The sequence below is a fragment of the Thamnophis sirtalis genome, unplaced genomic scaffold, assembly GCF_051295495.1.
Source record: "Thamnophis sirtalis isolate CommonGarterSnake01/CBP01778 unplaced genomic scaffold, rThaSir2_p1.2 scaffold_4, whole genome shotgun sequence".
Taxonomy (NCBI): Eukaryota; Metazoa; Chordata; class Lepidosauria; order Squamata; family Natricidae; genus Thamnophis; species Thamnophis sirtalis.
Window position 1 is genome coordinate 62,470,466 of NW_028261384.1, and position 27,320 is coordinate 62,497,785.

Sequence of the window (27,320 nt, forward strand, 5' to 3'; positions counted from 1 at the left end):
AATGGCCCAAGGTCAACCCGCTGACTTGTGCCTAAGGAGGGTCTAGAACTTCTGTTTCTAGCCTAGTGCCTTAACTACTACATCAAATTGGCTTTCTATTAAATCTATTTTATATCAAATTATTATAGCTCCTGTATTTAGAGGAGTATTATTTTACTTCATTTCATAATATATGTTGTTCTATCATCCAACCAACATTTTGTTTTTAATAATAATTTGAAAAATAGATTGTGCACACACCTGCCTAATTGGGATGTAACTTTAGTCCCTTCAATGAAAATGTAACTTTATAAGGTTTCTTCCTTTTATACATTTAATTGCTTGTGTTATATTTTTAAATTCTTGACTTGGTCTTGGAGCTTAAATAAATATTTTTATTATTTATAAATATTAGGGTAATATTTTTAAATCAGCAGACACTATTTGTTTTCTTAAATGGGTTCTTTGAAAGAGATGTTACTCAGTTTAATTTCTCTTGTAGAAAGAGGCAGCGAACAGATCATGGTCTTGAAATGGAAAAAAATCCACAAAAGGAAATGGATGCTGCTTCCACTCCAAGAAGAAGAATTATTAATCTAACCAGTGTATTGACTCTTCAAGAAGAAATTAATAAAAGGGCAAATGCAAGTAAGTTGTTTATTTCTTTCTGTGATTAGTTTCTTAACACTGTCTGTAACCTTTTTCAACAATTTAGCAGCAAGGGAGGACTCATTTGCTTGTAGAGTGTGTGAATGTGCTATGCTGGATGGAGAGGTGTTGCTGGTGATGAGAGCTGGTAAAAATAAAATGCCTCAGAATGGCCAGCTTCCTCTTCCAAGGATGTCTACTGAGGACAGTTGGTGGCTCCGAGGTTGGGGAAGTCAGGGCCTAGGAAATGAGAATAGGGCTACTATTTGAGGATTAGAGTCAGGTCAGAATATTATGGTAGCAGTGGGAAGGAGGAAATATGGTGCCATTTTCCAGACACTCATTTCTCCAACCAGCTGCTACTACAGAAAGACAGAACGTCTTTATCACGTTATTTTCCAGAATCCTTATTGAATTAATAGAATTAATAGAATTATCTGTTCACTATTTGTTTATAAATTATAAATTATTTTATAAACTATTTTATTAAAACTATTACTTTGTGAATGGGTGTTCAAATTGAAAGATCTGCAAAATAGAAAGCAAAGTTTGATTCATATTCTTGATCAAGCAACAGGGTTAACAAGTTGTGTATTTCTGAGCAGCAAAGTAAGAACTTAATTCAGAGACTAGATTGCAGTTAAGCTGATGTTAGTGTGAAAACAATCTCGTGTACTTTTAGATACAATTTATTGTATAGGAGAATCACTTAGAATTCTGTAAATATTTTGAAGGAAATAAAAATAGCTGTACATTATATGAGTAGATCTTCTTAGCTCTAGTTTGTATGTTTCAGAACAGAATATCCATATGATAGATATAACTCAAGCTTGGCTGGCATTCAGTTGATAGTAATCAACATATCTTGATGTACAATTACTAGTGATTTATTATTTTGTCCTTCATATTTTTCTCCTAGTACAAATAGCCAATATATTAATATTATCAAGTATTTTGAAAAATCTGGATTGGATTTTAAAAGTTTATAAATAGATATTGTTTTATTTGAGTTGAATTTAGAAATGGGTTTAAATATTTGCTAACCGTCAGATTTTTGGCAACACATTTCTTATTTAAATAATATATTTACTTTTAAACAGAAAAAAATAAAATTTGCAGTCAGTTTTACAAATAGGACAATTAAAACTGGCTTCTTAATTTCATACAGTTTAAAAGTAACTAAAGTAGATTAGAAATAAATTGCAAAATCCATAGTGATTTTTAAAGAGCAATATTATTGCTAATTTTGTAGGATATCCTAAATGTAAATAAACTTGTTATTTCAGGTCTTCAAGAGCTGCTTCGTGATCATTCCTTTGTTGGATGTGTTAGTCCTCAATGGGCACTGGTTCAGCATCAGACAAAACTTTATCTTCTGAATACCACAAAACTCAGGTGGTAGTCTGAATGTATTGTTATTTTTGTCAAAATAAAATGATTTAATTACCTGAGTTAGGAAATAAATATTAAATAGATGTTCTGGATTGCATCTTAGCTTTTGCATTTTGTTTATAGCCCAGAAGATGGGAGAAAGCATGGTCCAATTTAAGTACAACTTTAGTATGTGATTGGTGATAGAATATAGAACTCTTTGGAGCAATTTGTTGAAGATAATGATATTTTGAAATAATATATAATTAGCAGTTGAAGGACTTTATCAGCATTTTGTCCTACGGGTTTATATGTGATAAATATTAGCTTCAATATTCTGCTAAAATAAGTTGATATACCATTGATCGTCACTTCTAATTCATAAATTAGAATATAATTTGTAATCTAATAATTTGATGGTAGACCTTAATATTCTGCAGATGCTAAATATATAAGAGAATGTGCATTTAATTATTTTTGTTTTCTTTTGATTCAAGTCAAGAAATGTTCTATCAGATCCTTATTTATGACTTTGGAAATTTTGGAGTTTTAAGATTATCAGTGAGTATATTTTGGGGTGGGTTTAAATTAGATACTTTACTAATCCTTTTAAAGATAGTAGTTCTTTTTATACATTTTAGGCTCGCATATAAGACATTGTAAAGCAAAACAACAACAAAAAATTCAGCCAGAGATCTATCTAGTTTTGATATCTATTCCTAATGGGCCAATGGCGAGAGGCACAAAAGAATGCAGAAATAGTCACCTGTTCCCAAGTGCTGACATTGTTACCAACTCAATTTTCATCAAGTCTTGTCGATATAACAAATTTTTAGGCATGAGGCTTATATTCCGGCAATGTTTGGAAGACAAATATGGTTTTCTTATGCTCTGCAAATATTTACATGGTCTGTTTTTAAATCCATACATTGTATGGATACAATGCCTGTCCCCATTTATCTGTAGCTTAATTTTTTTGATGATTTCAAATTTTAGTGTTATGAAGGAAATAGAAATTGCTTTTCCTACCTTATTTGCTCAGAAATTTATGAAAATTTTGCCAAAATGTTTTTGAAAGATCAAGAGTACAGAATTTACTGGATTTCTCTTACTCATATTCTTGTAGATATCTACAAAATCTTTTAATGGTTAGCAAGATTTTTCCTTCTGTTTGGGGAGGGGAAACTGCAACTTTTCAAATACTGTTATATGGTTGCTAAAACAGCCTGAATAATAGCAAAGTATACTGGAAATTTCAGAGATTTCCACTTCCAATAATGTTATGTTTAAGAATGTTTTTCACTATACTAACAGGACCATACATTAAGGCATTTGGTAGAAATGCTGATTTTAGGGATACCTTACTTAAAAATAAAAAAAAAACTAACTTCATATTTAAACTATTAAGTATTTTTGATATATACAGTACAGTGTGTTCTAGTAAGATATAAAACTTTTATCTATTTGCCTGAGTTCCTCAGACTTCCTTCTAGAAAATATGAGTTAATCTTCAGACTTTCTCTTAGCCAGTGAAAATTGGCAAAGTTCATCCTTTAATTTCTTTAACTTGCACTTTAACTTCCTTGTTCTTCAATTTTCCAGTCCTTTTACTGTTCTTAGCAATAGTAATTAACTATCATAATGACTGCTTCTCCCTCCCCCACAACCCCCATCTCTTCTATACAGGTCTTGCTTGCATATGTGTGTGTGTGAGTGTGTGCGCATACACAGGTATGCATCCTAGTTTGTGTGGCCTTTTGGTTTTTTTCTTTGCACTCTGAAATAAGATTTTTACTTATCTATCAATAGCTTCCATGATACCACTCAAATTATCCTAGATCCATGATGAACCTATGGCACATGTGCCTCAGGTGGCACACGGAGCCATCTCTGAAGTCATGTGAGCCGTTGCGGTAGGTCACCTGCAACATGCATGCACAAATGGACCAGCTGATTTTTGGCCTTCTAAGGGTCTCCAAAAGGCTGGGGGAAGCTGTTTTCACCCTGCCCAGGCTTCAGGAAAGTCTCCGAAGCCTGGGGAGGGCAAAAAAAATGGCCCTACCAGAAGTTCAGAAATGAGCCGTTTCCGGCTTCCAGGGGGCCTCCAGGGTGCCAGGGGAGGCTTCAGGAGAGAGAGGTCATGCATGCATGCACGGGAGGGAGAGCAAGGGGGTGTTATGCAGGAATGTGCTGGGGGTGTGCAGGGGGAGTGAATTATGGGTATGGGCACGCGGACATGCGCTATCACACACAGACACATGTGCGCTTTTGCCACTCAAGCCAAAAAAGTTTAGCCATCACTGTCCTAAATGTATTAACTTCTTGCTTAATATGTTTTATTATTTTATGCCATCCAGAGCCCTTATTTGAGGGACTTGAACAGTTCAGGAATGTGAAATATAAATAAATAATAAAAATCATCACAATTCACTTGCTTTTCCCAATGCTTTATTAGTTAACTATTACGGCTCATTATTTTTCAATATTTATTCTTTTATTATTTTTAAATAGTGACAAAAAGAAAAAGAACCAAAACAAAGATAAAAATACATAAATTATCATAGAAAAAAGAGCATTAGAAATGAAGTAAAATGCAGATAGTCCTCTATTTACAACCATTTTGTTGTGATCCCAACTAATGAACCTAAACAAATCAGAACCCTGAGGCTAAGGTATTTTCTAAGAATTTCTTTATTGGGTATATCATATCGTCACAATCAAATGAAAAACCAGTTCTAAATGTTTTCACGCGTTTCAGTATAATTAAAATAACTCCCATCCCCAAAGTTACAAGTCACGTTGGTCAATTAGGTTAATTGGCCGGCTCTCCAGACACTCTGCCTCGTCTGTACCACTTGCAGAGATGACCTTGGTTCTCACGAGAAAGTTCTGTGTTTTGTCTAGTAACACATTTCATTCTCCTTCTCCCTCCCCACTCTGTGTTACAATTGAGGAATAAAAAAATGGCTTTTGCCATGTTCAATTCGAAGTTAACAGTTGGACCTTCTCTAGTGACTGAGGAATACCTGGAAAATATCAATTATAGATAGGTTAATTTCCTGTTATCCCCCTCCCATCACCAGGCAGTTTCTTTGGCTTCTCAGGATATTTTTCATGGAATGTCCTGACTAATTTCTCTGCTCTAACATCCCTAAGTGGCTTCTGACAGGGGGTAATCCTTCCCCTGCACTAAGTATTGCAGTTTTCCCTTATAAAATCTTGAGTCTAGGATCCTTTATATTTCATAGTGGGTTTCCCCTTCCGCTACAATAGGACTGGGGGATGCCTGAGCTACCAGCCTCAACACCAACCTTATTATCGGCTTCAATAAGCTGCTATGATAGTCCAGATCTACTTTCTCTAGGAAGCGCTGGAGTTTCAGTTCTACTGTTACTAGGTTGATGATTCTTATAATAGGGAAAGGTCCTATAAAGCAGTGGTCCCCAACCTTTGTATCGCCGCGGACCAGTCAGCCTTTGATAATTTTACCGTGGCCCGCTGAGCGCGCGCAGGGGTGGCGGGGCGTTGTTTTAAATCCACCTTCCCAATTCAACACCTGAATCATATCCCACCTTCCATTTTGTATGTAGATTTTAAGGAATAAACAGCTGAATTAATCAAGGTCAAAGATAAAAAGAGCAAGGGCAAAATTAAATAAGCCAGAGGATAGCAATGTAAAAAGAATACAGTATTAAGGAAAGAAAGGAGAAGAAAAAACCTCGCTTCTGCTGAGGTCAGGGAAATGTTTGATACTGATCTGGCTGGGTAAGAGTCCAAGAGTCCATATCGCCAATAACTACGCGTGGGGGGAAAGGAAATGTGTTTTGTGAGGAAGAGAAAGAGCGCGCTTCACCGATGCCCGTTGGCGAAATTTTGGAAGAGAGGCAAGAGACTTCAGGCACCGAGCCCCCACCCCTGGCTGCGGCAACTGGAGCGGGCGGGAGGCAGGGAAGGGGTGGGCAAGACCGCCGCTTTTCCACCGTGCGCTGCAATAGCGGCAGCGGCGGCCTGAATCTGGCGACTGCCCCTCACCACCTCAGGCGGCGCTCATACCCTCCCCTTTCCTGCACTACCGTTAGACTCCTCTCAGCCTCCCACCCATGCCCGCGGAGGGCGCACGCGCGCCAAAATCGCGCACCCCCCATCTCCCCTCAAAAGACCCCCCCCCGCCCTCGGCTGCCCGACGTTCTCTCTCTCTCTCTCTCTCCCTCTCCCGCCGTTCCTTCTCACAAGCCAAGGCCGGGCAGGGAAGCGCCGTCTCCGTCCCGGGCGCGCCGCCCCTCCCTGGGCAACTCGGAGACGACTGAGCCGAGGAGGACAGCGAGAAAAAGAAGAGAGCAGCCAGCAACGACCGCCGGGGAAGCCGCCAGGGCCTCCAAGGGCTCCGCTTCCAGCGCATGGTCCGCCCCCTCCTCGCCTCGCTTCCAGGCGAGCCGACTGAGGCGAGAAAGGAGAAAGAGGCGGAGGCGTTCACTGAGGGGACGGCTGACTCGAGGAGGGGGCGGAGGTGGTGTAGTAGCGGGGGATTCTTCCTCCTCGCTTCACTTGCTCCTGTGCTTCCGCGCAGCTCCCCCCCTCCGGCGACGGCGCTGCATGAGTGAAGAGTCGGCCGTTGCATGGCCCCCGGCCGCTGTGCGGCCCGGTGCCAGGTACTCCACAGCCCGGCACCGGTCCGCGGACCGGGGGTTGGGGACCACTGCTATAAAGGGCCCAGTTTTTTGCAAGGCAACTTCAGTTTCAGGTACTTGGTAGAAAGGTAAACTTTCTCTCCTATGTGAAACAGTCTCTGATAAAACAACCTTTTATCTACTTGTTCTTTTTGCATCACTGTGATTTTGGCCAGTGCTCATTTCACATTTCCCCGGGAGTTTTTAAATACCTTGCTAACCAGCTTTACATGCTCCTCCATTGTCTCGGTAAAGATCAGAATATCATCTAAATAGATAGGCCCCCTTTATACAGATGATCATGAAGCACTTCGTTAATCAGTTGCATGAACACGGTGGGAGCCCCTTGGAGACTGAAAGCATCGCTTTGAACTGGAAACTACCCAGGAGCAGTTAAAAGCAGCCTTTCATTCATCTCCCTCTTTGATCCTCACCTTAATCCTCCCTCAGGTCTAACTTTGTGAAGATCTTTTCCTTCACTAGGTGAGCCAGTATGTCCTTCATAAGGAGAAGTTGTCCACGCACATACTGTTTATTCCTCTAAAATCCATGCATAATCTCACGGCTCCATCTTTCTTTTCCTTGAATAACCCAGGGGCTGCCATGCGGGATTTTACTGGCTGGATGCAACTCTGGCTAGGTTTTTGTCAATGTATTCTTTTAACTCTTTGGTTTGAGAAGCTTTGGTGCTGGCAGGATCTCCTTCTCCCTCCCCAAACTGGCAATTGAGGAATAGAAAAATGGCTTCTGCCAGGTTTGATTCAAAGTTGACACATTCATTTAGTGACAATTCAAAATTACAACAACATTGAAAACAGTGACTTATGGCAGTTTTCACGCTTATGACCATTCCAGCATCCCTATGCTCAAAATTCAATTCATATTTGCTTAACAACCACATGATTCAGTTAACAACTGCAGTAATTCACTTAACTGTGGCAAAAAAAAATCAGAAAATGGAGTAAAATTTACTTAACAACTGCCTTGCTTAGCAATGGAAATTTTGGGCTCAATTTTGGTGTTGAGGACTACTCAAAGGAAAATAAAGGAAAAGTATAATACTGTACATTACTTTAACAGTAACTACAATTATATAGATATAGATATAGATATAGATATAGATATAGATATAGATATAGATAGATAGATAGATAGATAGATAGATAGATAGATAGTTAGATAGATAGATAGATAGATAGATAGATAGATAGATAGATCCAATGTAGTTATTATTTAAATACAGATATATTTCTCAGACATTTATATAACAATCATTTTTATTTTTTTAGTGTTTATTTTTTTTTACAAACATCAATGTGTGAACAGTGTGGCACCTGGGTGTCATACATTCTAATACAAATAAAACAAATAGCATTAGTCATAGTTATTACTTTCAACCAACATATTTTCTAATAATACGTATTTATATAAAGTTGCAATCTGTCATTATTCAATTATTCCATGTTTTTTCTTATTATTGCTCTTATTTTATTATATAAAAGTATATATATATTAATATTCCCCTTTTCTCTTATTTCTATCTCTAATTCTAACTTTTAATCATGCCATCCTTTGTTAAAACATTTTTTCTATCCTATCTAACTTCTAATCATGTCATCTACCTACAAAAAGAAAAAGAGAGGAAGAGAAAAGCAAATCTAAACAACACCAAGAATGAAAAATCATCTATCCATAATCTCTTGCCCACGTCATTACTTTAATTGCTGTGCTTTTTTTCTTTTTGACTTGTGTCCCATATTCCTCTCTAAGATCTGTATCTCTTTCTACATCTGCTTCTTGGCTGTTCAATTTGAGTATTTTTCCCACCTCTGCCCTAAAAGGCATTCCCAGTACTGCGTCTTCCAAATTTTCTATACATTTCAAAATTTAATATTTTTCTCTTTTGTGTCTTCCACTTTCAGTCTGGTATTTCTCAAAATTCTTAGATACTGCTTTAACAAATAATTCTGAGCAAATAGTTCCAAATTATTCCTTATGGTTAAGTTTAAGGCAAAAAGAAATCCGCTCCCCCAGTTCCAGTCACTGTTCACCTACTTCACCTTAGCACCAATCTTAGTTGTGGTTCTTTGGTTGTCTCAGCTTTGTGGCAGCCCAGGTCAAACAGGAGAGCTGCGACTCTCCTCGACCTCCTTGCTTCACCATCCCCTACAAGGCGGCTTTGGCTCTTCTCGGAACTCACCAACAGGGAAGTCAGCATAGGGAACGCGGAGACCCGTTCCTGTGACTAATATTGCTACAACGTCAATCAGAATTCTGGCTTCAACCAGAAGTGAACAATCATTTTTAATCTATTGTGTTTTGCATAAATTAGTCCTCTATTTAATTTCATTCATCCATACAGAATCTCTGTCTATCAGATTCCATTCATCGGTAGCAAGTTCAATCAGGTTCTCAATATATTGATGGGTAGTTGCTTGATACATTAAAAGTAGAGCTGTGATGTTTTTGCATGCTGTTCCATCCTTGTAGATATTACTTCCAGAAATCCACATGACCCGCATACACATATCTTTTAAGAGCCAAAGTGTGGTTTAATTCTCAAATTTATTTTTATAATTTATTATTTACATACTTGTTATGTGTATTGATTACAATTTATATTTAGCTGCATAGTCTCTGCAGCTGTTCAGGATTGATAAATTGTATTCTAATTAAATTGTGGAAGTGTATTATTGCAGCCTTACACAGTATTTAATCTCTGGGAGGGTGACATGCAATTAATAATTTTCATACCCCATCTTTATAATAATTCATATAAAGAAATGTTCTCAGATTGCCAATCTTTTGGATGCTTCTAGACAGAATATTGTTTTCATAAACAATAATGTTTTATGTTTCTTCTGTATATCTAGGAAGCAGCTCCTCTCTTTGATCTGGCTATGTTGGCCTTGGAGAATGCTGAAAGTGGTTGGACAGAAGAAGATGGTCCAAAGGAAGGCCTTGCTGAATATATTGTTGACTTCCTATCAAAGAAGAGTGAAATGCTAAAAGACTATTTCTCCCTTGAAATTGATGTACATAGCATTTGGCTTCTAAACAAGGAATTTATGATTAGGAATATACCCAATTTATTTACTTTAGTAATTCCAGTACATATAGTCTTGCCTAATGAGGACAATTGGAATTGGCAATTTTGTTGTTAAGCAAAGTGATTGCAACTGTACTTATGATCCTACTTCAGCATGCTTTGCTTTATCAACCTACAAAGGTTGTAAATGCAAGGATTGGTTACAAAGATACTTTTTCATGATTATCATAACTGTAAGCAATTGCTATACAAGGCGGTCGCAAAACAAGGACTATCTGTATGAAATAAATGTATGTATGTATGTATGTATGTATGTATGTATGTATGTATGTATGTATTTATTTAAAGTCACAACCCCTGGTATGCCCAAACATGGGAGGAAGTCTACAGCTTCCATTCTGTCTATCGGCTCATTACAAGAGACCATCCAGACAGAAACCCAATATTTTTACTGTTGCCTTTGTTACATTTGTGTTGTATTTGTGCTGATAAATAAATATTTATTTATCAGCACAAATACAGTGTGTGTGTGTGTGTGTGTGTGTGTTCGTAATCTGGCATTTTAATTGATCTAATAGAAATAGCTTACAGTGGGCTTTTATATATGCAACACTTGTTCTTTTGTATTTAATATCTTCATACATGTTATTAATGTTCTTTTCAGTCATTTTAAACAAATGACTTTATTGAATGTGATAGTGAAAATATGGCTTTCTGTTTGCAGGCGGGAAATCTTACTGGACTGCCGCTTCTGATAGATAATTATGTTCCTCCACTGGAAGGGCTACCTATGTTTATCCTTCGTTTGGCCACAGAGGTATGTTGATATTCAGCACAAATTACTATTTTTCAAGCCATATGTAGTCATGGTTAGATAGGTCATTTTTATTTCTTAATATTCAGCATGAGAAAAGATAGCAAAAAAGGTGTTCTAAAAAGGCATCTCTGAATTGAGGCCTGATTATGATTTATTTTAATATTACCAGTTCTGTGAAAGACTTAAGTTATGGAAAACGTTAATTCCTTTTTTCCAATCATGCATCCAACTTCTTAAATTACAATGGGTTGCCAAATCTCTTATCAAACATAGTTTCATTAATATACTTTCCATTTTAGAAACATGACTATGATCACTATAACCTTCTGCCATTTATCTCTATAAAGATTATGATAGGATTGTTTGTAGGGCAATGTACATAGTCCATTCTTCAGTTTTTTCCCCACAAGAACCATGTGGTAGCTTGAGGGTAGACTTGAATCTGGATCTCCTAAGTCCTTGTCAACTCTTTAACCACTACACCATACTAGCTTGCTTTCTTCATTCTTGGGATTTCTCCATTCATAGGAAGTAGAACCTGCAAATAGGTGACTTTTAACACCCCCCAAAAAAATCTTTTATATATTCTCAACTTAGTCTGTGTATGAAAGATACTTATGAAGTTTAATGTTACATAGATATATACAAATATAACCTAAACAACTAATAAAAATTAGATTAAACAATCAGAATGGAGTGTTTCAGTTTCTAGCTGTCATATCACCACCATCACTAAAAGGTTAAAACTAAAATATTATTTATTCATGCATAACTTGTCTCTATCACTGACCATTTCACTAAATCTAAAACTATACATTTTTTTTAACCAGGTAAACTGGGATGAAGAAAAGCAGTGTTTTGATAGTCTTAGTAAAGAATGTGCCATGTTCTACTCTATTAGAAAGCAGTATATATTGGAAGAGTCTGATCTCACTTTTCAACAGGTATTGTCTATAGTAGTAAAGAGTGAACAGATTGGATTTCATCTGTAGCCATCATGTACTAGAGTTACAATTTCCAGATTTCCCAGTCTTGTCTTAGAATTTGGGAAGTGTACATTTAGAAGGCACCAAGTTTGGAAAAACAAGAGCATAAAAGCTGTACTTGTAAATCTTGTATCTAGAGTGTTATTATTTTTATATGTAAAGACCAACCTCTCCCCCTTCCAAAAAAGTACAGTCCAGTGATGGCTAACCTTTTTCTCCTTGCATGCCAAAACCCTGAGTGTGCACACCCACACCCATAATGCAATGTGTCCCAGCCCTTGCGCATGTGCACAAGACTCCTTCCATGACCACGCCCCCCCCACGCATGCATGCATGTGACACACACACACCCCGGCATCCCGTTTTGAACCTAGCAGGCCTCCCTGAAGCCACCTGGGACAAAAACTGCCTGGGTGTGTGTGACACACACACACACATGGCCTGTTTTGGGCCTAGCAAGCCTCCCTGAAGTCTCCTAGGATCAAAAAGTGGCTGCGGGGGGGGGACACTGCATGCTCTCCCCCACACCCTCACACATTCACATGTGACCCCTCCATGCATGCATGCTTATCACCCGCATGTGCAGCAGAGACCCAAAAATCAGCTGGTTGGTGGGAAGCTGAGCTGGGTGACGGCTTGCGTGCCCACAGAGAGGGCACCATGTGCCAGGTTCGCCTTCATAGGTATAGACTCTTGAAAACTTTGTATATCAAAAGTGTATTTATTTATTAATTAAATCTATATGCTGCCCATTTCACTATCGAAAGTGATTCTGGGCAACTTATAGCAACATAAAGCATAAATATAAAAGCATTAAAATTGAAAACCTTTAAGCAAAAATTAAAAACCAAAAGTTCAGATGTTGCAGAGGCAGGCTTTTGCCTCTGACTCAATTAACCACTTCCAGCATAGCGTTCCCCATTTGGCATCCCAAGCCAACAAGCACAGAGCTCAGTTTTAAAACTCTTCTGGAAGGCCAGGAGGGTGGAGATAGGCCTCCAGTTGCAAGATGTTACAGGGAGTCGGACATGGCAGACAAGGCTTTTTGGATCTGTTAGCCAAAATTACTTGGCTGGTAGAGTCCATAGGCCTTTTCTGCTTGAGCAAGTGGGGTAGGCCAATCCCATTGGGCAAGATATTTCCTTAGATAACCTGGTTCCATGCTATGAAGGGCTTTAAAGGTGATGACCAACATCTTGAATTATGGAGATAGACGTGCTTTGTTTTTTAGTATCCTGGAGGAGGATGTTTTCCCTATTCTTCCTTTCCCTATATATTCTTCATTCAGCTCACATTCTTTTATAATGATTTCAAATTTTGTCTTTCTCCTTGAATCTTTCTTCCATTTTTATCCATTTCTCTAATTGTATTAAATTCAACCAATGTAATTTAACATTTGCTAAAATATTTTTTGGTTGTGTTATATTCTTTATCTGTTTTTTTATTTGCTTCTCTTACATACCATTTTAAATATACATTCACGATTGTTATTCTTCATTTATCATTCTTATACATTTATTATTTCATTTAATAGGTTATAATATACAGTTTGGGTTGCTTTATTTATCAACCCTTCCTCCTTTTGTAACACCCTCCCTCCCTTCTCTTCCTTCCTTCTCTCCTTCCCCTCAATTTAATTTGTCAATTTAATAGGTTTATATGCCGCCCTATCCCGGGGGACTCAGGGTGGCTTACAAATACGAATGAATAAAATAACACACGGGGGAAGATACAAACAATACAAACAGTTTAAAAACCCAACATACAACCGATTTAATTGGGAGTTGAACCTGATTTGAGTCAGCAACCCCAGGCTTGCCAGAACAGCCAGGTTTTGGTGGCTTTTTGGATGGCCGCAAGGGTGGGGAGGGTCCGGATCTCTGCTGGTAACTCGTTCCACAGAGCCGGAGCAGCTACAGAAAAGGCTCTCCCCCGAGTGGTTGCCAGTCGGCATTGTCCAGCCGACGGCACCCGGAGGAGGCCTAACCTATGAGTTCTAATCGGACGTTGGGAGGTCTGTAGCAGGAGACGGTCTCTCAGATATCCAGGTCCAGTGCCATGTAGGGCTTTAAAGGTAATTACCAGCACTTTGTAGCACGTCCGGAGACTAATAGGGAGCCAGTGCAGCTCGCGGAGGATAGGTGTAACACGGGTGTACCGAGGTATACCTGATATTGCTCACGCGGCTGCATTCTGGACCAACTGCAGTCTCCGAACACTCTTCAAGGGCAGCCCCATGTAGAGTGCATTGCAGTAGTCGAGCCTTGAGGTGACCAGGGCATGAGTGACCATTTGAAGTGCCTCCCGGTCCAGATAGGGTCGCAACTGGTGCACCAGGCGAATCTGGGCAAAAGCCCCCCTGGTCGCAGCCGACAAATGATGTTCTAAAGTCAGCTGCGGATCCAGGAGGACACCCAAGTTGCGAGCCCTCTCTGAGTGGTGTAAGCTTTTACCCCCCCAGGCTAATGGATGGAAAATTCGGACTATCCTTGGGAGGAAACATCAAAAGCCACTCGGTCTTGTCTGGATTGAGTGCCAACTTGTTCCTTCTTCCCTTCCCTTTCTTCTATTCCTACTCTTCCTCTTCCCCTTCCTCCCTCTCTCCTTCTTTCTCTCCCTTCCATTCTTCTCTCATTACCTCTTCTTTCCCCCGTCTTCCTTTCATCCTCCTTTCTTTTTCTATTGTTGTTGGTGTATATTTCAACTCAGTTTATGTTTCCTAGGGATGGTATTTCTGCCAACCCAAATATAATTTAATATCGTTTATTCCCTTACCTTCACTAGTCTACCCTAATTATGTTTTCCCCCCTTTATATCTACTCTTGAATATATACTTTTATATTTAATATTTTCATTTCTGCCTTCCCCTTCTTCCCTCCCCCCTTTCCATTTAATAGTGCGTCGTCTGGGTACTTTATCTTCTCCCTACTTTCTTTTCTAGCCTTGAAGTACTCCGATTCCTCTTTATCCTTTATTTTCATTGTCAACCTATTCATCTCTGCACAATCTAACATCTTTTTTATTATCTCTTCGTCTGTTGGTAGCTTATTTAATTTCCAATTTTGGACAAATAGAATTCTCGATGCTGTAGTTACATGTATAATCAAAACTTCACCTGCTACTTCCTATTCATTATATACTCATACTAGAAAAAATACTGGGTAGAAATTTTAACAAATGAAATTAATGCTTGACAATAAGTTGGATATATTTTTGCTAATGAACTCTTTTGCTAGAGGTTTGATTAGAGATAGTCCTCACTTAACAACTAAAATTGGAATTGATGTCTATTGCTAAGTGATGTCATTAAATGAAACATCTCGTAACTGCACTGGGAATGTCAATTCTGCTGCACTCAATATGTAACACCACATGACCATGGTTTCTTGTCAGAAATCAGCTATGAGGCTCATGACCATAAGACATTATGAGTTGTTTATGCCAGTTGTGCCCAAATTAGGATCATGTAACCATAACAATGCTGCAATAGCCATTCTAAACCTACTTTTTCATTGTCCTTTGTATGAATAGTTGCTATTTGGGAACTGGAGATTACTTGTATATGATCTGATATGGCTGAAGTTTATGTTTAGAAGCTTATTAGACAACCAATACCCAGTTGGATAATTGATTCAGACGTGCTTCCTCTGTGTTATTTAAACAAGAAAAATAGAATAACCATGGATGGGCAAAAAAGCAGTAGGTGTGAAAACAACTTCCAATTTCCTGCCAGTTTCCCCATTGAGCTTTATTTTGGAAAGCTGGTAAAGAGCATCAAAAATCTTCCTTGTTTCCATCTCTCCTCCCCTATTCTTTCCTCTTGCCTTCTTCCTTCTCTCTTTTCTTCCCTCCCTTCCTCTTCAAAATTCTTGCTGGCCTTGTGAAGTTTGCTATGAGAAAGTCAAAAACTTTTGACCTTTGAGTATATAAATACTGGCTACTTTTGAAATACAAGCAATTAAATTTGTCAGGTGTCATTTACTAGGTGTTTATAATTTGACCTTTCCATTTTTCAGCCTTGGATAACAAGATTTATTATACATATTTGCTATGAAAAAGAATGAACATATTTCATCTTAATGTTTATTGTAGGATGTGTAGCACATCCACATTGCAGATGAGTTCAAGTAAAGGTAGTCCTTGACTTACAATTGAGCTCAATTTCTATTGCTAAGTGAGATTTGCACCATTTTACCACCTTTCTTACCACATTTGTTGATTACTACAGTTGTTAAGTTAGTAACATAGTTGCTAAGTCAATCTGGCTTCCCTATTGACTTTGCTTGTCAGAAGGTTGTAAATGATAATTGCATGAGCCCAGAACACAGTAACCATCATAAATACAAGTCAGTTGTTAAACATCAAAATTTGGATCACATGATGACAGGGATGTTGTCATGTTTATAAGTGTGAAAAATGGTAATAATCACTTTTTTCAGTGCTTTGTAACTTTGAACAGTCACTAAATGTTACAAGTTGAAAACTACCTGTATACTGAAGCTGAGATGCTCAGGCTGTGGACCATGACTGGTCCAGGGTGCACCAGAAACCAAAGAGAAACAAAGAAAGCCACATCTGTGCACACACAGGATGTAGGCAGCACATGAAACCACATCCTTCTCTGGTCCATGGAAAAACCTCAATCTGTGGAACCGGACCCTGGCGCCAAAAGATTTATGGGCTGCAGTACTAAAAACAACCAGATATTAGACTTTATGGGAATTTTAGTCAGTCTTTGCTCAAACTGTTACGTAAAGTAAAAAACAAACCTATCCTTGCATTTGTCATTCATTTGTATCACAGTATAGGCAACACTTGACAGGGAAAACTTACAAAATGTTCATTTTTGCATGGATTATTTGTTAACGAATGTATAATTATTCTAAAAATGATAAAGAATTGAAAACTGAAAAGAGATTGAACAAATTAACTGTTAGACACTTAGGCATATCTCTGATTATTGTTATATTATTATAATGACTTACAAATTGAATTGTCAACTTGGAATCTAAAAAGGCATATTGTTATTCAATAATGCATGTTTTAAACTTCGCTACGAACTCTGAGATATTAACACTGCTTTTACAGGTTGAAGAATCTGGAAAATGTCTGAGATCATGGAAATGGACAGTGGAACATACACTCTACAAAGCTTTTCGGTCATACCTTTTACCTCCTGCAAATTTTAGAGAAGATGGCAATGTTTTACAACTTGCTAATCTACCTGACTTGTACAAAGTTTTTGAGAGATGCTAAATACAAATATTTAATCTAGAATTATTTAATATATTTTCTTTCTCATCATTATAATCTTTAATCAGTTATTGAATATTACTGCATAAATATCTGCATAAAAATGGCTATTGTATGGTTAGAAAACTAATCTACTGTTGTTCAACTTTTTACAATATCCACATATTGTACAGTGAGCAAATAAAGAAAACTTAATTAAACTCACAGATTTCTGTTTATAACCAAAAATGTGAAGAATATTTAAATTCTCATCCTACTATTAATGAACGATACAACTGATGAATTGGAAAAATATGGAAGACCAGAATTCTCTTTTCTACTTGATCCTATTTTAGTATTTCTGCTGGCAGGTAGTTTGGGAATAGATTATTAGAGCACCCTTACATATAAAGGATCATTCAAATTTTAAATGGCGATAAAGGTAGTCCTTGACTTATGACCATATGGTTAAGTAAGTCAATCTGGCTTGTCCATTGACTTTGCTTGTCAAGGAGTTGCAAAGGGTGATCACATGATCCTGAGACACTGCAACCGTCATAAAAACAAATCCGTTGCCAAGCATCTTAATTTTAAGCCTGTGACCATGGTCATATGAAATATGGTCATAAGTCACTTTTGTCAGTGCCATTGTAACTTTGAATGGTCACTAAACAAACTATTGTAAGTCGAGGACTACCTAGAAATTAGCAACTTTTTATTAGTATCAATGAATATAAACAGCTTCTGTTAATACAGCTTTTACTTACTTAATTATATCCTGTCAAGTTTATTATTCAAAATAAGTAACTGAAACATTTTTAGTCTGTAATGTTTTGAGTTATATGGAGGATAAACATTCTTAGAATTAGCACATTAAAAAGCTAAACAATAAAAATGTTAGAGAACATTAAGACAAGACACACCCATGCTATGCAGTGTCCATTTAATAGGTTTGTACCTGCCACATTTCTCCCACCCACATTTCACTCCACACTTAAGCATCACACATATCACGTTTTACACACTGTACAGTAACAAATCTTGCTCACTATTCTTACATTAAGAATAGGGATGGTTCTGTTTAAAATTGAAATCTCAAGTGTGCATCACCATGCAATAAAGCAGATTTTATACAGTCATTTCTATTTTTATATAAATTTAAATATTGTACAAAAGTGTTTTCCATCAAAATGTATAAAATTTAGCAAACAAGACTCCAATTGTATTTTAAAATAAATGGTATTTGATTTCCATATTATATTTTGTTCTAATATCTTAAGTACTCATTGCACCATATTAAAGGCACTTGTGCCATTTGATGTTGAGCATGTAATTGACTAGCTTGTTGTGCAACATACACTTGAATTTGTGCATCTCTTTCCAAGCACCAAGCATTAAAGCAGTTGAAACTAATTCAGAGAATAAACCTGATTTCACAAGTGTGAAAACAGTAGTTTATATAAAGTAAATCAACCATAAATATTGGGTTCAATCAGATTTTTGAATTAAGCTGTTAAAACTCATCACCGACAAAGATTTAAGTGGTTTTTCCCATTTACTCAAGTTAAAATATTTGCCACTTAATTATGAAACTAAAAGACAATGAATAGCTTTTTTCAAATTTATGCCAAGGAAAGTCTGTATTAAAATAAGCTCAAGCATTTCAAGGAGCAGTGCATTCTTTAGTTTCCTTTCTATTGTTGAGATAGTAGTGCAGTTCGATTTGCCTTCATTTTCTCTAACCGTTTCACTAAGTGACTGTTGGTCATCTCCATCTCTTCTATTCTATCCAATGCTGTTCTTAACTAAAAAAGAGAGACAAAACAGTTAGGTTTGAGAAAACCAATGTAGCATCTAAATATATCATAATACCACAAAATACTTGGTTGCAGCTTTTTTATTGAAATAAGGTCCACAATTCAACTGAACTAAATGAAATTCAACGTAGAGCAAAGTAAAGTATTACACAGGCAAGAAAAACCAAAAGTACATATATAGACTGGGTGAAACCAGGCTTAATAGCAGTAACTGTGAAAGAGACCTTGGAGTCTTAGTGGGCAACCAATTAAATACAAGCCAACAGTGTGTGATGGCAGCCAAAAAAGCCAGTGCAATCCTAAATTGCATTAATAGGAATACAATCAAGATGAAGTGAGGTACTAATACCACTCTATAAAGTCTTAGTAAGACCACATGTAGAATACTGCATCCAATTTTGGTCACCATACTATAAAAAAAATGTTGAGACTTTAGAAAGAGTGCAAAGAAGAGCAACCAAGATGATTAGGGGACTGGAGGCTAAAACATGATGAACAGTTGCAGGAAGTGAGCATGGCTAGCCTAGTAAAGAGAAGGACCCGGGGAAACATGATAGCACTGTTCAAATATTTGAAAGGCTACCACTGAGAGGAGGGGGGTCAAGCTATTTTCCAAAGCACCTGAAAGCCAGACAAGGAATAATAGATAGAAACTGAACAAGGAGAGATTCAACCTGGAAATAAGGAGAAATTTTCTGACAGCGAGAACAATCAACTGATGGAACAGCTTGCCTTCAGAATTTGTGGGAGCTTCATCACTGGAAGCTTTCACAAAGGGAGAAGACTGCCATCTGTCAGAAATATACACACACACACACATCAACATCAATACATGAGCAGTGTGGCATCTGGGTATCATCTATTTTGATACAAATAACTACAAAAAACAATATTTGTTACATTAATTAAGCTTACATACTCCTAGTATTAATATTCGTATTTGTATTAAGATATAAACCTTCATTATTATTCAATATTTCAATGTATTATTCTAATGCCAATTACATTATTTAAGCACACATAATAATACTATCTTTCAACCTTTAATCTTTCCATTTATTTCTTTCAATTATTCTATTTAATCAGTCCATCCTTACTAATCCTAGCATATATACTGTATTAAAATCTAATTCCCTTATTCCATCCTGACATCAACCATATTATTTAAACATTAAATCCATCTTTCAACCTCTAATATTCCATCTATTTACCATGTTTCTCCAAAAACACAACCCACCCTAATAATAAGCCCAACCCGATTTTTTTGGGGGGTGGGCCTAATATTACCCCTACCCCGAAAATAAGATTGGGGATGGGTGTGGCCAGCATGAATGGCAGCATGGGCATGAAACTGTCTGGCTGCAGCTGCAGCCCATTGGCCCCTTGGGGCAGTACAAATACTGCTTTTGCCCTTCTCTTTCTGTCCACAGTGCTTCTGCTTGTTGGGCTGCTTCCCTGAAGCTGGCAGGGGAGGAGGATTTTCCTGCCTGTTATCCATTCCTCAAGCTCAGCACAGATTGAGAAAATGGTGGCAGGCAGGAAAATCCCCCATCCCATTTTCCCCCAGTTTTCCAAAAAGCCTCCATTCCAAATGTTGAAGGTTCAGAATGGAGGCGTCAGTGCATCCATGGCACATCCAGCTCACCGAGTCTGGCCTGATGCATCTCAAAAAAAGCAAGACTGCCTCGAAAATAGGCCCAAATGCTTATTTTCAAGTTTAAAAGAAAATAAGACTTGGTCTTATTTTCTGAGAAACACAGTATTACTTTTATAATATGTATATTTTTTATTTCTACTTCTATTTTAACTTTTAATCAGGCCCCCATTATATTAAAGAAAAAAGGAGAAACCCCCCTCTCCCAAGAAATAACATTTCCTTTCTATCTATCATCTCTTGTCCATTTTAATATTTCAATTCTTTTTGTTTTTTTGGCAAACCTCCCATTCTCTTGGATCTTTGCCTCTATCTATCTCTGAATTTTTGCTGTTTAGCCTAAGTATTCCTCCCATCTCTATCCTCTTATACTGCCATGCCTCTAGGGTATCTGCCCAAACCGACATCTCTTTTCAATGGCATCTTCCCATTCCATTTTTAAATCTCTTTAAGATACTCCCCCCCTCTAATTTGTTTCATTAATCATTATGTTCTTTATTATCTTATTTTTTTGTTTTGCTTGTTGATTTCTGTTCTGTCTTTTCCTCCATTCTTTCCATTGTCTCCTCCCTCTCCTGGGCATCTTGGTCTTTATTCATTGTCCCTTGTAGAATATTTTCTATTTTTTACATCTATGTTTTGCATTAAATTGTTTATCTTCCTAAAGTTCTTTATCATAGAGTCCTTAATGCCTTTGAACATCAACACTATTTCTTTTGCACTTCCACTCATTTCTCCCATATGGAGCATCTTGTCTTATTTTAATAAGGTCCACTGTTACTCAATAGTTCAACAACCATATGTTCAGGCCTAATATTGGTCCTTAAAGAATACTATAGTCACAGTTCTTTTATATCCCAGGGTTATTCAGTCAGACATTCAGGTAGTCCAGGAAACCCCAAATATTTCCTTATGTCCCCTCTATAAGTTTAATAGCATTCAAAAATTGCTTTACTTAGGTATCTTTGTTGCTCTCACAGTTGAACCTCCTCCCATAGTCATAAGGTAGATAAGTATAGAAGAGTAAATCTCACCAGAGTTCTTCAAATCAATGTTTACTTTTCTAATCAAAAATTTTCCCAGGGTGGTAGAGTATGTAGGGTCATCAATAGATGGTGCTCTCAGCTTAGGTTTCAACATTGTCTCAGTTCTACCAGCTATTAAATCCAATTTAAATGTGATTTATAAGAGCAAAGTCAATTATTAAAGTAGATAGATCCAGCATTATGAAATGCCTTTTCAAAATAATGCTTATCCAGTTTAACCATCCAATTTTCTGTGCTTTGAAATTTGTAACTTTTTCTCTCTTCTTTTCTTTTGGGTCTATAGTTTTTCTCTATGTGATTATTTGCCGCTTTAATAGTTATGAGTCTCTCAGATTTTTTCCCCTCTTTTCTTTTTAGGTTAGATTTTGAGTAAAAAAGGAATCATCTCACCCAGTTTGATTCACTGTTCATTTACACCATTTGTGTGTTTTCTTTGTTGCCTTGGCTGTTCAAAAATGGCTGCCTCTTCTTGTCATGAAGGAGAGGTGGAAAAAAACCCTGAAACAAGCAGGAGAGATTGCGACCCTCTGCAACCAGCAGGGCACCACTCTTCACCACCCCTCCAGGGTGGCTTTAGCTCCTTTCAGAGCTTTCTAATATGGAGAACTCGCTCCTCACGTCCGATATCACCACAATGTCAACTGGAAGTCTTCATGACCCTCGTCCTCACATGACCCAGCTGTTGTGGAGCCAGGAGGGCACACACAAATGAGGATACTCTCAAGTGAGTGGCCAAGCTCAGCCAAAGTGCAGTGAAGGCACATGGAGCGGGCAAGATGACCAGCTGACAGGCAAGCATCTTTGGCGAGAGCACTCTGGCTTCCTCTAAGCCTGATCCCTAGGGTGGGTGTGCAAGGTTTGGCAAGTTCAGCCCCCTTTTCCCACTGCCCTGAGCTTCTTTACTCCTCCAGCCGAGTGACGCTGAAAATGATGGAGGGACAGAACGAGAGAGGGGGAAAAGAGAGGGAAACAAATGAGAAGAGAGAGAGCTGAAAGGAGAGAATGAGAGAGATGGAAAAGGGAAACAAATGAGTGAAGGGAGAGAGACTGAAAGAGAAGAAAGGGAAAGAGAGAGAGAGAGAGAGAGACCCATTTCCCACAGAAAGCACCAAGGGCCACAAAACATGGGTAGTCATGGCTGGGAGGGTGGTGGTCATGTGACTGAGTGGGAGTGCTATTGAGTTGAAGTTTTGCGGCTCCTGGTGTTTTTTGTGGAAAACAGGTCTAAATGACTTTTTCAGTGTTTAAAGTTGCGGATCCCTGGACTAGATGATCTACAAAGTCCCTTCCAACTCTGTTAATCTGTAGATCTGAAACTCTTTGCTTACAAAAAAGGTTCAAAAGCCTTTTAGCTCTACTAAGTTTAGTAGCATCAGGTTAAACAACTAAACTAAGTGACAAAAGATAAACGTATGCAGCAACTAATTTATGAAACTGATAAATACTGAAATTTTCATGTAAGTCACAACTCAATTGCTTTTCTTTACACTATTTTAATGTCCAGTATCAAAGATTTTAAAAAAATCACTCAAAGGGGGGGCATATGGGTATGCCTTTTGGGCAATACACACAGCCCCCTATTTTCATTCACTTTTCCACTGCACTCTGAGCCAGCTGTAGTTTTCAATGAGCCAAACATGAAAACTAAATTAAAGTAGTCTAATCTTGTAATTGCCACATTTTTAACCAATAGAAGCACTCTTATTTGTCAACATTGGTTAAAAATGCCACTTGTTATGAAGACTTCTCAACTGCCCATGCCAAATCCAGGATGAGCTCTAAGATGGAAATTTGGTCTTTAGATAAAGTATCACCAAACCCAAATTTGGACAAATCATGTCCAAAACAAATTATACCTCATCCATTTGGAGCTATCTAAAGGCTTTTGATATATCCAATCTGCTTCATAGGAAAAAAATATAACTGATTGATGTCAAACTATGGAAATTAAGTCTATGTTTGTTACTTTCCCAATCTTTCAAATGCTAATATAAGACATAATTAGCCTTGTAACATCTCCCAAGTATATGGAGTCATATGTGTCATGGCTGTCTCTTAAGGTGTTTTTCAAAATGCAACTGAGCTTTGTTTTTCCTCGAACACGTTTTGCTTCTCATCCAAGAAGCTCTTTCTGAAGAAGCTTCTTGAATGAAAAGAGAAACATCTTAAATGAAAATCTAAAGTCTTATCTCCACCAAACAAAATCCTATCCAACTCCTGAAGGTTTGGGTAGATCCCAAACAGTTCCTTATCGCTTTTAAACCTATTTCGAATCTGTAAATATAGCCACCAGATTCCTGTCCTGCTGCTCTAATTCCATCTTCGTTTTCATGTTGCCATCTTCTGTCATAATGTCTTTATATATTATGTTGCTTGTCCAATTAAATACACTGGGATGCGTTAAGGCCTCCAACGATGCCAGCCAACACGGAACCCTAAGATAGTACTTTTTCCTCATCTTTTCCCACACCCCCATCAAAATCTTCTGAAAATAATGTCCCATGAAGTACCTATCGGGGATATCTCTTTCTTGCCAGAGGGAGGCGTGCCATCCCTGTGGGAGGTCATGTCCCTCTATAGCCAATAAGCGCCTTCTATTCAACGTCACCCAATTCTTCACCTATGTCATAATTGCTGCACTATAATACGCTTCCCAGTTGGGTACTCCGAAGCCTCCAAGTTCTTTACGTTTTTGCAACATTTGGGCTTTAATTTGTGCTTTCTTGCCTTGCCATATAAATTGAGCCACTATTATCTCCAAGGATTTTTTTAAAAAATTGTCCAATTTAGTCCGTGCCATTTGGCGGAGATAAAAAATGTCAAAGATCTATCAATTTTTGACCTGTCAAGATGTTAAAGAAGAGATGGATAAAAGCCTTCTAATAGCATGGGAGAGAAATTTTGGCTATGAGATTGAAATGGGTAAATGGTGGGATCTATGGAGTAAGACTATTAAACTTACGATATCTACAGCATTTAAAGAAAATGTATACAAGATGGTTTATAGATGGCACTTCCCCCCAACGAGGTTAGCCAAAATGTTTCCTGGGTTATCCCCACTGTGTTGGAAAAGTGGAAGAAGGGATGGCACATTCTACCATATTTGGTGGTCCTGTATTGAGGCCACGAAATACTGGAGAAGGATTCAAAACTGGCTAAAAGAGGTTACCGGGGCAAGTATGGAATGGAAACCTGAGACTTTTTTACTAAGCATAAAACCAGAAAACATGAGTAAATCTATATGGATTTGAGCCTACATATAATTGTGGCCGCAAGAATAACCTATGCACAATTTTGGAAATCCACTACCATACCATCGGAAGAAGCCATAATTAAAAAGATTTATGAGTGTGCAGAAATGGACAGAATGACGGGTTGGCTGAGGAACAAAGGAGAAACGGAACATTATCTTAGCTGGAACCTATGGTATATGTGGGCGACAAAGAGAACAGCAGGGTCTGTTAAATAGCAGTTAAGTTAAATAGCAGTTGTTAACAATGGGAAAGTTAAATAGCAGTTGTTAACAATGGGAACTAAAAGTGAACATAGGTATTGTAATAGATCCCTGAATTTTGTAACAAGAAGATGCTGGTTAGATTTGATTTGATTTGATTTGATTTATTGGATTTCTATGCCGCCCTATTCCCAGAGGGACTCAGGGCGGCTCACAAACCAAAAATAGGGGGGGGGGAATACAAACAAGAGGAACAGCGGACAAACAACTACAAACAATTTTAAAACACTCAACAACCACACAATTCGAGCGGGGGCGGGGAATCCGTCAGCCCCAGGCCTATCGGAACAACCAGGTTTTAAGGGCTTTGCGGAAAGCCTGAAGGGTGGTGAGGGTCCGAATCTCCATGGGGAGCTCGTTCCAGAGGGCCAGAGCAGCCACAGAGAAGGCCCTCCTCCGGGTGGTGGCCAATCGGCATTGGCCAGTAGATGGAATTCGGAGGAGGCCTAATCTGTGGGATCTAATAGGTCTGTTGGAGGTAATTGGCAGCAGGCGGTCTCTCAAGTACCCAGGTCCAATACCATGAAGGGCTTTATAAGTGACGACTAGTACCTTGAAGCGTATCCGAAGACCAATAGGCAGCCAGTGCAGCTCGCGGAGGATAGATGTGACCTGGGTGTACAGGGGTGCACCCACAATCGCTCACGCGGCTGCATTCTGGACAAGCTGAAGTCTCTGAATGCTCTTCAAGGGCTGCCCCATGTAGAGCGCATTGCAGTAGTCCAGTCTTGAGGTCACAAGGGCACAAGTGATTGATGCAAGGGCCTCCCGGTTCAGGTAGGGACGCAATTGGTGCACCAGGCGAACCTGGGCAAATGCCCCACTGGTCACAGCTGACAAATGGTGTTCTAAAGTCAGCTGTGGGTCCAGGAGGACTCCCAAATTGCGGACCCTGTCTGAGGGACGTACAATTTGACCCCCCAGCCTGAGAGATGGAAAACTTGGCCAATTGTTGGGAGGAAAACACACTAGCCACTCGATCTTGTCTGGATTGAGTGCAAGCTTGTTAACCCCCATCCAGACCCTAACAGAGACTAAACAATGAGGAAGAAAAAAAATGTTGGGCTGTGAACGACTGTCACCGGGGGGAGGGGGAGGAGGGAGGGGAAGGTTTGTATGTTTAAAGCTGTATTTGTATGTCTTATTAAAAAAATGTATAACCAATAAAGACTATTTAAAAAAAGAAAGAAAATCTAAAGTCCAGTTGCCTTTTGAAAAGTACCTTTAGGCTCTCCCAAGATAATATTGCCTAATGCCACTTTCTGAGCAACTGGAGCAAAGAGTAGGACACTGTCAACCCTATAAGAAGCACTTGAGAAACTGCAATAAAAACAAAATTACATTTCTCTAATATTCATTGAAGGCAAATTGCAACAAAGCTACAAAACCTACAGTAGAAAGATTTAAGTAATTCATTTCCTATAAAAGTACCCAGATTTGCAGTGCCATCATTTTGACTAAATATACAATTCAAGTGATTTTATGTATTAGAAAAACTATTAGAGGACCTCTAATAGTAACAGAGCACCACTAAATGTAATGCTTCCAAAGAAATCCCACGGTCTAAAGATGAAGAAGGAATGCCATCCTTTTTCTCAGAATTTCTCAGTAAGTTGACTATTTATTCATAATTTTTCCCTTTCTGTTCAAGTGAAGGTAGTCAGGTAGATTCAGAAAGGCCTATGTGTGGTTCAGAAGACATCTTCCTTTCTGGAGATATGGTCTTTTCTAAAAACATTGAAAGATGCTTCTAATCAAGCTATTGTTCAATGGGTCCATCTATCAGTATCTGGCTTTGGACTGACTCTGACTGGGGTTAAGACCAAACTAAGGAGAATGGAAATTCAAGAGTAAGTTAAGAATGTATGTTTCTCACTCTCTATGGAAATGTGGTAGCTTGGGAACAAAATCACTGAGTGGGCAAAACAATCGCCAAATAAAGTACTCCTCGACTTACCTGTAACCCTCTTCTAATATTCTGTGGGGAATGCCCTCAAAGGCACCCTTTCAGGATGGGAATGCTTTCATATTAAGTTTGAAAAACCTAATGATGTTTGCTAGGATTTAAGCCAGTGATTCACTAAAGGAATAGGATATAGTCTCTCTCTATATATATATGCTTAAATATGGCACAGGTGGACCTTGCTCTTGGAAAATAAACAAAAGATCTAAAGATACTGTGTAATGTCGTAACCCAAATTGCATTTATATATCTGGTTATACAGCATGCATCACTTCTCAAAGAAAACAGAAGTGAGGTGGCATTAGAACTTGTACATGAGTGACAAACTAAATAAATAAAAATAAATAAACTACTATATTTTTCAGAGTATAAGACACATCCCCCCCCCCCCCAAAAAAAGAGGGTGAACATTTTGGTGCGTCTTCTACACCAAACGTGAGGCACGGAGGAGGTGATGGTCTGAGGCAATCTGCAACCTGGAACAGCTGATTGGGGGTATTCTAGGAGGCCAATCCACCCACCAATCAGTTACCCATGCTGAATCAGGCTGCAATGATGTGCTGAAGCTGACCTGGTT

General features: G+C 38.3%; 2 protein-coding genes across 22 annotated transcripts in view; one reads left to right on the plus strand and one right to left on the minus strand.

Moving 5' to 3' along the window:
- Nucleotides 1-16,773, plus strand: part of MLH1 (mutL homolog 1) — a 114,209-nt gene extending 97,436 nt beyond the window's left edge. For all 5 annotated transcript variants that reach the window (XM_087713020.1, XM_087713019.1, XM_087713021.1 and 2 more), the window contains 7 exons: nt 482-627; nt 1,914-2,022; nt 2,496-2,559; nt 9,539-9,700; nt 10,439-10,531; nt 11,362-11,475; nt 16,606-16,773. In XM_087713020.1, coding sequence (XP_087569146.1) covers nt 482-627; nt 1,914-2,022; nt 2,496-2,559; nt 9,539-9,700; nt 10,439-10,531; nt 11,362-11,475; nt 16,606-16,773 — 856 coding nt within the window. The remainder of the gene's footprint in view (nt 1-481; nt 628-1,913; nt 2,023-2,495; nt 2,560-9,538; nt 9,701-10,438; nt 10,532-11,361; nt 11,476-16,605) is intronic.
- A 1,209-nt stretch (nt 16,774-17,982) lies between these two features.
- Nucleotides 17,983-27,320, minus strand: part of LRRFIP2 (LRR binding FLII interacting protein 2) — a 194,946-nt gene continuing 185,608 nt past the window's right edge. For all 17 annotated transcript variants that reach the window (XM_087713025.1, XM_087713024.1, XM_087713026.1 and 14 more), the window contains one exon: nt 17,983-18,554. In XM_087713025.1, coding sequence (XP_087569151.1) covers nt 18,444-18,554 — 111 coding nt within the window. In that variant the 3' untranslated portion in view covers nt 17,983-18,443. The remainder of the gene's footprint in view (nt 18,555-27,320) is intronic.